At 42.7% G+C, this 16,497-nt stretch overlaps 1 protein-coding gene across 5 annotated transcripts in view; it reads right to left on the bottom strand.

The window, feature by feature from the left end:
• Positions 1–900: 900 nt before the first annotated feature.
• The window catches only part of LOC131462476 (large neutral amino acids transporter small subunit 4-like), a 30,007-nt gene continuing 14,410 nt past the window's right edge, over positions 901–16,497 (bottom strand). For 4 of the 5 annotated variants that reach the window (XM_058633724.1, XM_058633725.1, XM_058633726.1 and 1 more), the window contains exons 6-15: positions 11,668–11,760; positions 11,416–11,549; positions 10,798–11,009; positions 7,812–7,955; positions 7,103–7,120; positions 6,738–6,864; positions 6,513–6,645; positions 6,108–6,181; positions 5,557–5,680; positions 901–5,465 (exon numbers count right to left, since the gene is read on the bottom strand). In XM_058633724.1, coding sequence (XP_058489707.1) covers positions 5,304–5,465; positions 5,557–5,680; positions 6,108–6,181; positions 6,513–6,645; positions 6,738–6,864; positions 7,103–7,120; positions 7,812–7,955; positions 10,798–11,009; positions 11,416–11,549; positions 11,668–11,760 — 1,221 coding nt within the window. In that variant the 3' untranslated portion in view covers positions 901–5,303. The remainder of the gene's footprint in view (positions 5,466–5,556; positions 5,681–6,107; positions 6,182–6,512; positions 6,646–6,737; positions 6,865–7,102; positions 7,121–7,811; positions 7,956–10,797; positions 11,010–11,415; positions 11,550–11,667; positions 11,761–16,497) is intronic. The other variant, XM_058633728.1, reaches the window with a different exon arrangement.

Below are 16,497 nucleotides of genomic sequence, written 5' to 3'. Positions count from 1 at the left end.
TCTGCCGCCACATGTTCGGCTGTCCCCCACACTGCCTGTTTTTAAATCAAACCTCAAAACGCACTTTTATTCCTTGGCTTTTGGCTCGGGATGAGAGTTGCCTATTTTAATCCATCTTTCTTTTCCTATTGGTCTTAACACTTTAATTATTTTAATGTCCTGTTGGTTTTAAGTTGGTCTTAGTGTTTTCTTAAGTTGTTTTATGTCTAACTGTACAGCACTTTGGTCAACTTTGTTGTTTTTAAATGTGCTTTATAAATACATTTGGATTGGATTGTGTTGTGTGGGTTTTTAAGGCACATTCATTTAACTTTAATTTCTAAGTTGAGCAACCTAGAAATGTGTTACCTACCATGCCATCTGCAGCCTACATGGCATATGGAGACCACCGCCTCCCACTGCAGCTGACTGGAAATTACATTATTGACAAATGGGACAGCGTAAACTATAAGGTTCTGAGGTGTTTCCACCTTCATCCAATCCTCCCATTTCTGCCTAGAAGGCAGTTAACCAACCTTTGTTGGCCGCATTTGGAGGAGCCTGTGAATTTAAAAAATATATTTATTTTTTGGTACCTTATGAATTCCCATAGGCATATTCCTCTCTGCATTTAACCCATCCTCTACTTCCTAGAATTAGGAGCAGTGGGCAGCCACTGAGCAGCAGGATGTTGGTACCTTGCTCAGGGCTATACCCAAGTATTTTGACCTGGTTGGAATAAAAACTGGCAACCCTCCAGTTACAAACCCAGTTACCTCTCCACTTGGCCATACCACATGTTGTCCCTCCAGATACACTGTAGGAGTGGGAGAGAGTGAAAGGGAAAGTCTGACCCCTGCTGCTCTGTAAAAGTACTGTCTTTGCTGTTACAGGACCACAGATGAGTGGAGGAGGCAAATCTATACAAATGATTGTGTTTATTTGCTTCATATATTGATCTGTCATATTTTTTTTCTTTTTCAGGTGAGACAACATGACTTGAAATGTCAGTGGCAATGGCTATACTAAGGTACAGTAAGACAAAACAGAACCAAATATACAATATAAGACCATGAAGATAACATTCTCATAAACATGAGTGAAAAACAAATAGAATGAAAGAAACTAAACCAAAAGTGGTACATGGGGAAAAAAATACAAAACGTATACAGTTCATGCCAGGAGGGAAAAAAGGCATCAGTGTTCAGGTAAAATTCCCATTTCCTGTCATCACACAAAACCATAAAACTGCAAATCGCAAGCAAACGCTGACACTAGGATTCATCTTCAGAGGATGAACATTTCAACAATACATCAATCAGTAAGTCAAGCTATTGTAACGCAGAGTCTCAACCCAAGGAGGACGGGGTTTAAACGTGGAACGTGATGGCATTGATGACGGTTCACCCACATTAGAATACACTGGATCACACTATATCTCTACTCTACCTGTCTACTATTAGCATGTCATCAGACACTAACGTAAGTTTAAAGTTTCAGGACACATCCCAGACACGCCCATGTGGAGTTAAATTAGTGCCATGACTGCTACGGTGTTGCTAGTTGAGATGCTCTTCCTGCACTTGAGAAAGAAATCATTCATAAGAAATCTGTTGTCATAGGAATCTGGAAAAGGTTGAAAAAGAAGGCTACACTTCATCCCACACCCTCTCCTCAAAGCTCCGCCTTCAAAACACACAACACACACTGCCTAAAGCAGAGTGGAGCAGAGAGTACATTTACACCAGTGAATTAATTAGTTTTGTCCGAACAAAGCAGTTGTTTTTTTTTCCCATTGTTGCAAAGCTACAGACATTGAATCTTCTTTTCTTTTTCTTTCCAGGCGTCATTATTGATGACTGTCAGGACATGGAGAGCATTTCAACAAAGAAACCAATTACAGACTATCGAGACAGTAATCATGTTCACATAATGCAGCCCTCAACCTTCGTTTGGGGCAAATCAGTTCACCTCTTTCTGCGCTCTCCTGCTGACAAATAAACACACATAACACATAAGAAATCATAAAATTACAGAAGAATCTGATGAATTCCTGCTTAATATCTGAGAGTGTTAAATGAACGTTGTTGTGCTGGCATTGTGTGAAGATTCATTGCTTTCTTCCACATGATTTCAGTGACCAAAGCACCTGACAACGATCAGTGTGACATGCATGGATGAATTTACTCTATTACAAATGTAAATCTTAAATCTGCACTAATTTGACTTCATGTGCTTCTCTCTGACGCTTAAGTAATCGGACTCATGTAGAGTTTAGTGGGGTCGATGTGTGTCTGCAGTTGGGATGGGGTGTGTCCATGTTCATCGAACTGAGAGACAAGACTCTGCCGACCCACAGTCCACGCACATAAAAGCAATATAATGTGAAGCAATAGGTTTTTCTGAGTATAAAAAAATAACAGCATCTTTCTGTTGGCATGTTCTGAATAAGTCAACATCTGTAGCTCTAAGTATACATTCTTTTCATCATGCACCACTAGTTAGCAGTCATGCACCTTGTGTGCGTTTACATTGGAGCACAGGCCATTCAGAAATACACTGAGGTCCATTTTAGAGATCTAAAGTGCATCATGTGCCATTCGTTTCAAGTCATTCACCTCGGCCTCTGACGGCAGCAGAGGCTTGTCTCTCAGCTCTGTCTGATGGATGGGTGAAAGAAATGGATGGAGGGAGAGATGGACTGTGTGACATCCTGCCTGAATCTACTCCTTCCAGCTTCTGCACATGTAAAGAGGCACTCTAATAAAGGTCATGGCTGTCTTTGGGCTGTCATGCGCCTCTGTGCCAAGGCCTCTACAAAGACAAAGACTATTTAGTGTCTGTGTTGTCTCATCATGCTCTGGTTCTCTCAGAAGCTGAAGGATTGTGTCGTTGTCAGTCTCAGACCATCAAAACCAATGTCCCTTTATGTGAATTCAAGTCTCCCAGAGATGCTGCTGCTGTGGTTGCACCTATGGTGCAGACTTACCACAGACTCTGTAAGAAACAAAGAACTAAATAGTAAAGAACTAAATAAACTGATTGGTTCAATGGAAATCCACTGCAAGAGCAGATCCTCCTGAATAAATTGATGGCAAGTGGTTGCCTTATGCTAAAAACAACATAAACTGACTCTTAAAGGTCCAGTGTGTAACATTTAGGAAAGGTTATTGGTGGAAATGAAATATTGCAGCCCAGAAATACGTTTGTATAAGTGAATAATTGTGAATAATAAGAAGGTTTGGTTTTTCATAGCCATAAAACAGGCTGTTTTTATACATCAGGTAAGGGCCTTGCTTCACGGAGGCTGCAGTCTTTTGACACCATGTTTCTACTGCAACTCCAACGGACAGACGAGCCAAAATGTGCGTTTCATGTTTTTAAGCAGAAGAACGGCTCCGCCCACATAAACCCGATGCATGAAACAAAAAAGAAGAAAGAGGAGTGGAGAGAGTTTTTGTCCCTTCTGGTCTATGAAGGCCACCGTAGTTCCCTGACATACTTGAGAAAAGGTCGGAGGAGGAGTCTCACCATTAGATGTCATTCATTGTTACACACTGGACCCTAAAAGTGAAATACACACAACACATCTGTATAATTCATTGTAGCACCTTTTGTGATTTAGTGATACAGATCATAAAATGTACGCATATTAGCCTGTCTGTCCGTGTGTGTGTGTGTGTGTGTGAGATTGTGTTAGCGCGTTGCCCAGCACCTCACAGAAGCTCTTATTGCTACAAATCAAAACTCCAAACTTGTGTAGCGAGCAGAACAACGCAAGCTCCGCCTCTGTACGCTACGCCAACCTTTAAAAACACACGACATCTAACGTCTTCATTCGCTCCACACACTCTAAAACGACTTCCTCCTCCACATGTTCAGATCACATACAGGGAGGAAAAAAATCATATCACAATAAATACGATTGAAAAACAAAAACATACATTTTCCAAACATACATAAGGAATTCATGACTGAGAAAAGAAAAAGTAGGCCAACACGGCAATGGATGTGTTTTCCTGCACTGGTGACTGAGTGAAATAGTAACAAAGGTTCATCACTGACGTCATGCAGTGTAGTTTATCAAACTTTGTTTTTACTCATGCTTCTTTCTGCCTAATGTGCTATTAGTCTGAACTGCTACCAATACTGCTGTCTGTGAATTCTGTTAATGCCCTTGGTCATGAGGGGAGGTGGAGACACCGTGTGGGCATGGTGTGTGTGTGTGCACTTTTTCTCTCTATTAGGATAAAAGCTGCAGTCGGAAGGATTTCTAGTTAAATAGTTGAGTGTTAACCCACAGAGTTTTATTATTAAATACTCATGTTTGAGGATCACAGCTCTCTGTCTGCAGCTGCTCTCATCAGATGAGCTCTGTCATACACTCTTTCCTATTTTTGGAGTTTCTTTGCAGGGTAGGAAGTTGTTGTTGCCACTAAAGTAACAATAATTCCATCAATAAATATATATATGGTATAAAGTCCAGAGGAGGAGCTGGAGGAGCCATTCTCTCTCTCAGATCACTTGATTTACATTTTGCAGAAAGGTTATTATGACATTGTTTTTCAATCACTTCAACATAAATCCTGCCAACTGCACTTTTAAGTCCTTACACATAAAAAAGCACCGAGCAGCTCCATGAATGTCCGGCTTGTGCTGTTTAAAAAAGATCCATGATCGGCCAGAAAGCAAAGGTCGCCTTGGTATCCTGCACATTTTCACCAGCTTTTGCAGTGTCATTAAGTTGGGGCGTTGTAAAAGCTTAAACACTGTCACTGAGAATTTATCGCAAAGGGTTCCTCTCTTCCCCCATGAGTGAATGGCAGAGGCTAGTGGAGTCAATCATGAAAATGGAACAGAACAGAAAATTCAAAAAGTCAAGAGTGACAAAGAAGAGTAATTTTGGCAGAACTTAAAAAAAAGGTCCAAAGATGTTTCTTCCGCTTCTTCTTTCTACCATGAGTCTGTTTTCTCCTTATGTCTGAGATGGAGGGAGGGGTGAGGACACACACACACACACACACACACACACACACACATCTCAGGGCTGGGGGCGATGTGCATGTGCTGTCTGTATGTGTACAGTATGTTTGTGTCAGGTTTCCCACAGTGTATAATCAACAGACGTGGGAGGGTGGAAGTGTGTCACAGTGGTGTGCAGTCATGTTTGGCAAAATGACAGTGTGATGGAGAGTGTGTGTAAGTGTGTTTGTTTGTGTGTGCAGCTGGACACTGAGTGTCACCCGGGCAGTGACCGCCACCTCCCTTTCTTCTTTTCTCTTTTTTGGTTTTTAGGAACTCGCCAATTTTCTTTCTCTCCCAGTCTAGACACAGGCCTCGGACTTGTCGCCGTTGTTGATCTTGACGTAGATCTTGGGGTCGTCGTCGCGCTCGTCTCTGAGGCGCCGGAGGTGACGGCTGTGGCACAGCAGATAGAAAGGCAGGCAGAATCCAAGCATGCTCAGCACCAACAAGCCCACGTTCACCTGAAGAGAAAGTACGCATGACGGGGTGAGCATTTGGCCGAAGCTCTCAGTTCAAACATTCAAAGGAGCTGTCACATTTGGGACATCTTACCCAGAGAGGGTCTCCTTCCAGAGGCCCCACCATGGACATGAAGAGAGGCTGCTGGAGCAGGGCGAACAGAGCACTGATCAGAGACTGCATTCCAGTGAGGCTGCCAAACTGAGAAGACGGGTACCTGCAGGGGATAAACAACACATCTCAAACAGTGCTTGAATAATAAATAAAAAAGTATATAATAATATTAGACCCATGTTTTATCAATGTCCTTGTCTATTTATGTATATTATCATTATTATTATTATTATTATTATTATTATTATTATTACTATTATTATTATTATTATTATTGTTGTTATTATTAATATGTTGACTGATTTATCTCCCTGTTAAACAGTCTTTACAACTGAAAGAGCAGAAAGTGTACACAGCCTCATATAAGTACCTCATATAACCACAATTAAGAAAAACCCTATATTATCCCTTTAATGTTTATGGTTTTGCTCCACTGTCATATATATTCCATCCAGTCCATGGTATATTCTATTGTGCTCTGCTTTTACACAGTGTGTGGACTGTGTGCATGTTGATGCAGTTAATCTTACACAGCAGCATAGAGGCCTCCAACTGCAGAGTGGATGAAGCCTCTGACGATCGTGTGCAAGACAAACGACAGAATCTGGAGAGGAAAGAAGAACAGACAGTCACACTTTCCATTAAGCACGAGCTCCCCTCACAGAAAGGACTGCCATCTTTGATAAATGACACTCTGAATGGGTAAATAACATGCTATGACCAAATCTGTCCAGTAGATGTCACTGAAGTATTAAGCAACACGTGAATGTTTCCTGTTAGAACCTTAATAACACCACATTGATACTGTGAGTGTGTGTGTGTGTTCCAGAGGAACTGGTAACTGTTTATGGTTAAGGCGTTCTAAATTAAGTCAATACAGTTTCCTAAGAAAAATAGCTGCACAAAAATGTGTGTGTGTGTGTGTGTGTGTGTACCTGCAGTGGCAGGTTGGGGACAATGCAGGTCATTCCAAAGCCAACAAGGAGCAGGTTGGTGAAAATGAAGGCTCTGGTGGCGTTGACGATCTTCTGGATCTGTTTGTCAGGACGACGAGGCTGACCAGGCTCCCTAAAGCACCGGAGCAGAATAAAAATGAAAATCTGTATACATACACACATTTTATTTTATTTATATTTGTATGTTTAGGTGTGCAGCCTCACCTCTTGGCACTCTTGTCATTCTCATCCTCGCAATCTTTGAGTTTCCAATCCATGACGTAGCCGATCACGGGAGAGGTGACCAGACATAAAAGCTGGAGTACGCCAAAGATGGACGTGTAAACGCTCACTGGGGAACAGACGACAGGAAAAGATGATTGTTGTCATGTGTTCATGCTCCGTTTTCAGCTGTTTCACATGATTTTAATGGAACAAAGAGTTTAGAGGAAAATACAAAAACAAAAAACAGAAAACAAAAAAACAATCCACACATTTCACTCAACCTTCATGCTCTCACAAGACAAGGGAGACACAAAAGCAATATGAAGGTGATTAGATCTCTGTAATTTAGGCCTGAAATCTCTTACCAATTTGCATCACCTCCACTGCAGCAGGAGGAAGCCAGCATGACAGAAGAGGAGGAGGAGGAGGAGCAAAAGAGAAGAAAGGTAAGAAGGAAAGATGGAGCTGCGGTTAACAACAAGAACTTTGAGCAGAGAGCAGCAGAGAGAGGGTTGTTATCTGCGCCACAGAGCAGAGAGAAAAGCAACAAACAGTGTTGAGAGGAAGGAATCGGTCATTGCAGCACAGACTCCACAGAATCCACACATGATTCCATGGCACAACCTGTCAGTTAAAGCTGCGGTGTGTAACATTTGGATGTTACTATTCTGCCTGTTTAAATGATGTCACATTATTTATGTTCAATACTATCAGATCTGACTGAGGGAGCACTTGTGTGTATACAGCAGCAGTGCAGGGATGGGCGGAACAAGTTGTGTTTGTCATATGGAAGTGTTGAAAGCCTTTTTTTAAGCAGTACTATCACTTCTCAAACTTTTCATGGGCACTTCTTTGTGTGTCAGTCAGACTTCAACCTGTTTGCAGCCATCCTGCTTTACTAGTGCAATGTTGGCTCCATTTGTCTTATGTCCATTTGACATAAAATAATTCACTTCCTGAGAAACACAGAGTCACATGGAGCTGAGCTCAGTCCTAATCAGCATTGTGAACTCTGAAAGAAAATAAAGATTTAAAAGTTACGCACTATAGTTCTAAACCCATGGCAACACACACCTTTGCTAAGGTCTCCATCCGTTAAGGACTCCAGGATCGTGTTCATGGCTCCCATGTAGAAGATGAGACGCAGCTGGGTCACACACATGGTGATGAGGCTCAGCATGAAGATGGGACTGAGGATGCTCTTCATGAACGACTGGGCTGCAGAGGAGGTGGGAGAAAGGTCATCAGACAGAAATCCATCATCCATGGTGTGCTATTATACACAGCCATTTATACACATTATCTATTCAATTATAAGTACACATATTTGAGCTTGAGCTTTTTCATAGGCTGTATAGAACAAATGGAAGCAGCAGTTTGACAAGTGAAGTAGGATGGAAGTAGAATTTAGCCACCAGGGGGCGACTCCACTGGTTGCAAAAATAACTCTACAGGAAAATGAGCTTCTCCTTCTCACTTGATTTATAACATCAGTATACATTTGCCCGAGGAAACTTTCCGGTGTTCTTCACATGCATTTTGTCAACTTTGTAAATGATGTTTCCATTTAGAGGGAAACAGCACGTTTGATTGACAGCTAGCACGAGTATAGGTGCCTGGTTCCAGATAAGGTCTATGAATTTCTGGTCTTGCAAATGAATACGTCTCATTAAATCACACATAGCACGTGCCCTATGACCATTTTATATACTGTATAGTCTTTAGCAGAAATGTATCCAAAAGTTTCCCAAAACACTAAGAAATGTGCTCATTCCATGTGACTCCAGCACTCCGTTAAATCTTTCTTGTGTGGGAATTAGAGATGACTGGATTACTGCAGACCAATGTTTCAATATTTCCAAAGTAAGAAGTGTTTTTCTTATTCTGTATAGTAGGCATCTCTCATATTAGGACATTAAATACAACCTGCTAGTAGGAGATTGTCTTTTCCCTCTCAGTTTCTAAAATGGAAAACTCCAGCAACATGCACCAGAGTGCTGTTAGGGTTGGAAGGGGGGCAGATTGACATCTAAATATTCCCACTTGCCCTTGGGTGTCAAGGAAACATGTCTCCATAGTCAGATGGTGATCCAAGGAAAGGTGAATTCTAGGAAAAGTTGATCATTAATCAAAGTTGGGGATACAAATGGAACATGGACACATTTGTCCATGAGGTCACGCACTGGATAAACCAGTTAATGGTGGAGACACATACAGAGCAGATGGGTTTATTACCCAGAACAACAGGTATTCACCCGAGGCTTGATGCGAGGTATTGCTCCGTAAAGAGGTCGTGCTACTGAGGCATTCGCTTCATTATGAGCATGTGCCTCTCTATGATGAAGTAACCATGCTGAAGGCTCACAGTGAAAATGTCAACATGTGTGTAATATTTACAATGAGCTCCATCTTAGCTCAGTGTGACATACGTGCTTTAATATGACGACTGCACCGGTCACATGACTGAAATAAGTAACCTGGTGTCATGGACGAGATATTAAAGGGACATTTTTTTGAATGTGGTTGAATGCGGAACTGAACCATTGTCGCCCTGACTGTGTGAACACGAACAACACGCTGTAGAATCACTTTGTTTGCCACCGTCTCACCATTAGACACACTTTTGTGATTGGAAATTGAAGTTTGTGTTACTTTGTGGACCATTTTGTTTAAAGGTGAGATAATACAGTCAACACGTTCTAGATATCAAAGACTTAATAAGCAGGCATGGATTTTATTCCACGGTTTGTTAAGTGTGTCCTTGTTGACAGCACAGGTGTCAAAAGACTGAAAAACTCTTTTATTTGGACATGAAAATATAAATGATCAATTAGAAAAAAAATGACCGTCCTCAGTTCTGGATCAAATTCTAGTTTTCATACCAAACTCGTTCATTGTTGCTATGCTGAGTGTCAGCAGGTTTATGTGTGTGTCGTCTTGTATATGTTACCTCTTAAGGACTGTTTCTGGCATAAACACTGACCTTGTCAGGACCAGTAGGAGACCAAAACCTGGTCCTAATGACTGAGGAACTGGTTTAGTTAAGGGCTAGGATTTGAATTGTTATTAGGTTAAGGTTAGGCATTAACTGGTTATGGTTAAGGTTAGGGATTTGTTTTGGCTGTCCAAATTAATGCAAGTCAATGCAGAATCTTAGAAAAACCTCTCTGTGTGTGTGTGTGCGTGTGTGTGTGTGTCAACACGGTTATGGTTGGTTTCACAACAGCTGGACATGTTCCATCTGTCAGGAGCCTTAAAGAGGCCCGTATTACGCACACATACAGTGCAGGACAAGGTCAGTGTTTATGCCAGAAAGGTTCCTTAAGAGGTAGGAAATACAAGTACACACACACACACACACACACGGGCGCACACACGCGCACACACACACAAATGTACTTGGACTCACTTGATACTACCCAACATAAAGCTCCCTGCCAGCATACCACACACCAGCTGAGCAGCTTTTCTAAAAATGGGGTCCAAATGGATTCCACGGTCCATTTGGTACTAAAGAAACCAAGAATTGGGCAACCAGAACCCCCGCCGCTGCCAGACCTCATACCCCACCTTTGCACAGTGGGGGCCAGTGACCCCTGCGTGAGAGCCAGGAAGGCCTGAAGAGGCCTGCAGGTGTCGGGGCTAACAGAAGTTAAGTTATGAGTATGAATGTAGGACAGATGCAAATGGGCATATTGGAGACACTGTTATGGTGACAGTGCAAATATGTACAGATGTACGTCAGGACACTGAGGTCTTCAGCAGCTTTTTAAAAAGTCCTTGTGTCCCTGTTCTCCCCCCCCCCCGGCCTGTGGGGAGGAGTCTGTCTGTCATGAACTCCTTTTAGACTAATTTGGCATACAGAGCAGGTCTCCAGTTCATTCACAAGACAGACTTGAGCAGATTGGCTTTTGAGATGCTTGGATGAATATTCATAAGTTGGACAGAGGGACATTACCTATAGTGGTATAGTGCTTTTGGACAGGGCTAAATAACCACTGTGTTCACTATCAGGGAGCTTTTCTCTCACACACACCACCGTGACATTGTTCAGACTTACTTTGCTCTTGGGACTTGCACTTCACCTCCAGGTCGGCAGTGGACAGGCACAGCTTGTTGGCATCCTGTGTGGCCAGGTCTGTGTCCGCCTGGTTTGGTTGCTTGATGGCATTCCCAACACTGAGGCGGCGCCCCACCGTGGTCACCTGCCGATAAAACTGCTTCCCTGTGATCTTGTGGTCAAAGCCCAGCCAGCTGAACTTGATCTTCACCCTGAAGAAGAGTCAACAGTGAAAACAGCACAATCACAATCAAATATCAGCAAAATCCAATACAAAAGGAAAACGACAGCAGACGAAGAGGAAAAGAAACGGTGCAGGTGAATGAGACTAAAGCTACCTGATCATCTGGTTTATGGTCTTTCCTGTCTTTAGGGCCTACTCAGCTTCTGCTACAATACTCTGGATTTACTGGGTATGTGTGTGAGCAAGGATGTCTACCGTGTACAAGCATCTCAGTGGAGAATGCAGGCTGTCTGGACTCAGAATCCACTTACAACTAAACACAGAGTTTAACTAACAACATTACAAAGGCAGCCTAAGAAGGATAGCTGGAGGCTACAGAAATGTTATCCGCCTCTGTGTGTATGGCAGATTGAATGCACGTCTATTTATCTTACGTGAAATCCATGTCCTCTGGGCCAGGAAAGGGCTCCAGGGGCCAGTTGATGAAACAATTGAAGAAGACGAGGCAGGCACAGCCGGCCCAAACCAGCAGAATGGAGATGAAGGGGGCACCAAGATCATAGATCACCTACAGGTGGGAGAAAGGAAACCAAACAAACACCCTCATCATCATCATGGACCGGGTGAGACTACTTGTGACGGTCTTAGAGGGTAAATCAAAAATCAGTGAAGAACTGCGACCCCACCTTAATGCCAGGGAAGGTTACAGCAGAGGAAGCATAGGATCCGATCATCAAGGCGATGAAGGTCGACCTCAGGTCTCCAAACATGTTGGGAAGCTATGAAACGCACAAGGGACAGAAAACACATATTAGTTAGAACTAAAACATGATACACGGCGTCTAATCAATGTTTATCTTGAGAGAAAAAAAGCACTGAGGGTATTTAGTGAAAGATGAAGATCAACTATCACCTGTGAGGTAAAACTACATTACTGTACATTGTGCAATAATTTGTCATCTTTAAAAGAGTTTGTGTTAAGGGTTTAGTTTGATTTTGTGTGTTCTAACATTTACTATTAATCATTAATGCTTCATGACGTCAGTTGTCATCTTTTTCTCAATCCAGTTGCACAAATGCAGACAAATACCTCGAGTGTTCTGCGTTATTGGCTGCTGATAAATCATGTTGTCACCACAAAGTAAACGTGGTGCTGTTTGTAACAGGGTGTTTCTACTGCTGTTTTTGTTCCAGGGTTTTAAGCAGCAGTGCGGTGACAGAAGAACGTCTGACACAGTGACGTTAAACCACCAACTCAAAACTAAGAGAACACACTGTGCAGGAACAGGAAGTGAAAACGTGCACACTGAAACACACTGAAACACACCGAGTGTGGGAGAAACATATGAATTAGAAATGTATGATAATCTGTCAGGGTGATGGTTATGGTCAAAATAGTTCTAAGATGGAGAGGAAGAGGAAGTCAGCCAGGAAGTATGGGATAGGGGCGTTACAAATATTATTGGGTCATAGGCTGCTGAAGTGTTGTGAGACTTTCCTCTCATTGTCCCAATGTGTCTGCCAACCCGTCCATCCAGCCACGATGTTCACAACAGGGTGCAGCTTGTTAGTCAGACGGCTGAACCCTCTCACCCCCCAAACAGTCACGAGGGTAATTGGACCAAAGGTGAACCACTAGAATCCCAACATCTTTGTCATGACGTCCAAAGAAAAAAGGGCCTCTAAATCTGTCGACTTCTCGTTCTCGCCCCGGCTGCAGTGAACCGCAAGAATCTAGTGTGACAAACTCAGCAGAAACGATGTAGTCGTGACAAATAAAGGCCGACTCATAATATCTATGCCATGTCAACAGGTTCATTCCCCCACTGCTGCTTTTTCACTTCCTCATTTTTGGTCTTCACAGATGTTTGTTGTAAGAGCTCTGCGAGTATTTAGGAAATGTGTGAATAACCTTTAGAGTCAGGGACTGTAAGGGAACTAGTATAAGAGAAAGGGATCTTTCTTTTTTTGGGTAAGAATAATAAGTATTTATGTCTGATACAACTGAACAGCTGTTTACTCCAGAGCCTGGGGCCCTCAGTTAAGAGTGGGCCCCTGAAAACAACAGTGCCTTCAGCTGCTTTGAGACCCAGATAATCTCCCTCTGTGTTTTTCAACATGAACAACTGAAAATCAAAAACAGATTTCATCTACAGCTATAGCCAACACCCCCACTTTTAAACAATTGCTCAGTTCAAATGTTATTTGATTTCAGTTGAATTGATCTCTGTCGTTCACGTCCATGTCGCATCTCCCACTAATACACTTTGTCCTGTTTATTTGCTCCAGGAACGAGTTCATTTAGAAGACACACTGTTGCTGCTGGCAAAAACAAATCTGCATGGCAGACAACAACAACATCACATGAGTGAACAAAAAAACAAAAAATAGAAAACCAGAGGATACGAGTGTAATTGCAGTTTACTGATTCACAAACAGCCAAAAAACACCTCATCAACACCTCTTTGTCAAAGACAAACAGCCAACATTAGTTATGGTGTTGTCAGGATGATGTGTGGGCGAGCATGTCGAGGGGAGGAGCTGCTGTCAGGCTTGATGAGTGACGGATAACAGTGTTTTTGTTGCTGAAGTCAATAACACATCAGTCAGACAGACAGACAGACAGACAGGTTTGTGACCGTTAAACACCCTGACGACGAGCAACTGGCTGCACAGCAAGTGTACACAGGCACGAGTAACAAAGTATTACATACAGTATGAATATTTAGATTATAGGCAGATGTTGAAAATAAAATAATAATAATGAAAATATTGAAAATAATTGTTAATAAGTGAACAATCACCTGATAGCGTGAACTATTATTTTCTCCATTTTACTCCATAATGATCCTTTTATGTCGTCAGCTGTCACCATGTCAGCTCCATGAAGCTAAACATCTTTTGAGTTTTGATGCTAACTGAAGACCACATAGGTTCTGCTACACGTGCTTTTCCATATTACACTTCCAACACTACTCGGCTCCATTCAGCTTGACTCTACTCTTTCCATTCGTGATAGAACCCAGTATTTGAACATTTACCAAATGGGTTCAGTGTTTAAGATAAAAAGACAAGAGACAAAAACCCTTGAGTCTGAGGACAAGGCTTTTGTTTGACTAGTATCCAGGTGAGTCAGCTCATCTTGTGACCCACGTCTTTATAAGGAACATATTTGCTTAGTGGTAATATTTCAGGACAGCCCCATGCAAGCTTTATCCTGTTTTAACCTTTGTCTCTTCACTGGGGAAACGTTCTAAATGCAGTGTGTAAGTGTATTCAACACAATAAGACAAGAGTCATACAAACGACCTCCATGAACTCACACTTATCTCAAACGGCTTCAGCTGCTTGCTCAGTTTAAAGATTTCCACTGTGATGACAAATATTATTTTGCCTGCCTTGCTCTTTGTCACAAATGTCGTAAGTCACTTAAGAAAAGACCGTCTGCTGAGTGTGTGTTTTTTTTTGTTTTTTTTAAAAAAGGCAAAGGAAAGGCAGAGTGAAAGATGACGAAGAAGCTGAGCCTGAGGCCGGGCTGGTGAAGGGAGAAGACAGAGGAAACTGGACAGAGAGAGAAATGAAACAAGGAAGAGCGTTTGCTGCAGCAAGTGGAAATTTCAACAGCAGCAGCAGCGGCGGCAGCGGCGGCAGCAGCAGCAGCAGCAGCAGCAGCGGCTGCAGCAGCAGCAGCAGCAGCAGCAGCAGCATAAGAACCAGCTCTGACCGGTGCTGTCCTGACGCACACAGTGGACTCTCGAGGATGTAAGATTAGCAAACACCAGCTAACAAACTCCAGACCGCAGACCTCGGTCCACATGGCGTCACTACTGCTCACACTTATTGTTACAGTTACAGCTCTAAGACTTCAGTCTCATATGTTTGAGACAGAAACCAGTGGACCTTTAAAGGTGCAATACGGGACATTCTACATGAAACAAGTATTATCTATATGAATACATAGTCAAGTCCTAATGTCTGTCAGTTGAAGACGAGTAACATCAGAAACTCCAGACCCTCCCTGCATTCTAATGAAGTTGTTTTTCTGTTCAGGACGTCCTGTAATGATGATGCAAGTAGACTCTCCACATTTACTTTCAAAGGAAGTCTGTTCTTTGGCTGAAAGCGCTTCAAGAAGAGCGATAAGACCTGGTTAATATTGGTCTGACATTTTCACAAAGGACTCCACATTGAGCTAAAGCCCTCTCTTCTCCTACTGGACTTGTAGGAGATCTCTTACAATCTCTTACTGCCATTGTTTTGGTCCAGCTTTGGACCCTGAAAAACAAGAAACATGAGTCTCTGCACCAGAATGAGATTTCTCTGAACAAGTGTTGTAACCCCTCTGTGGCTGGAAGTGTTTTATAAACTAGATCCAGCCAGTACCAGGACCAGCCTGCTGCCAGATCCACGTTAAGGTTCATCCATGTGAGCCCAGTGACATCAGCAAGTGTTGCTGTGTCTGGCCAGTGCCCATCTCGTGTTACTCAGCAACTCTTGACCTTTGGCATTCAGTCGTCAACCCCCCCCGACCATCCAGTCTTTGCTCCCTTCATTTCATGCAGTAAACAGAACATGCACTGTCCTTGCTCTTATCGCCCCCTGCCATCTCCTGCGTGGTAAAAATAGCCTGATCACACTGCCTTGTTGCTCTCATCCCCTCTCCGAGAGTATAGTATAGCTGTGTGTGCACCATGGTCTCCATCTGACAAGAAATGACTCCTTGTTTCTCCTTTAACACATTCATCAAGGGACAAATGACCACAACACTCGAAACTGCCGACACACACACCACTCGGTGACAGCTTCAGTTAGATGATGCATTACGAGACTGTCCAGTGACATCGAGAAGAGGGCAAATCAACATTTTAAAGTAGATTATGGTCGTGATGAGGAAACCAAACCCAGGAAGCAGAGGGGGCTTCTGCACATGCAGCCAACAAGACAAAGAACAGCGGGAGGAGCTCCGTGTGTGTCTGTGGCTGTGGATATATGTTCTGTACATGAGCATATATGTAGAGGACGAGGGTCTGACGTCATATTAACAGGGTTTATTTACATTCTGTCACATAAAGGTGTCTATAAAAACACAATGGGAGGAAATGAAGAGCAGGAAACGGAGAATCAACCACTTTCCCCTCCTCATTTTCTCTCCCTGTTTTCAATCACCAGAGCAGTAAGTGCTGAGCGTGCGTTCACAGGAGAGAAGGAGGAAGTCAAGCAAAGAGATGAAACAAAAGGGGGGAAAGGAGAAGAAAGAGGGGCCAAACAGTGCACTTAATGCAAGAAAAGAGTGGGCAGACGAAATAAAGCTTAATGGTGGAAGAAGAATTACAACACAACTGAACAAGAATCTTGGACGTGAGAACATTTTCAAAAACTCTTCAAGTCCAGTTGCCCCTGAATTGGGTCTTAAAAACACACACACACACACACACACACACACAAACAAATGTACCATGTGACTTGGGTGGGTCAAGTTGACCTGAGGAGTTTCAGTGATACCTGAGTTGCTGCAT

This window comes from Solea solea, chromosome 7 (assembly GCF_958295425.1).
Source record: "Solea solea chromosome 7, fSolSol10.1, whole genome shotgun sequence".
NCBI classification, from domain to species: Eukaryota; Metazoa; Chordata; class Actinopteri; order Pleuronectiformes; family Soleidae; genus Solea; species Solea solea.
This window is presented reverse-complemented; position numbering and strand designations above follow the sequence as displayed.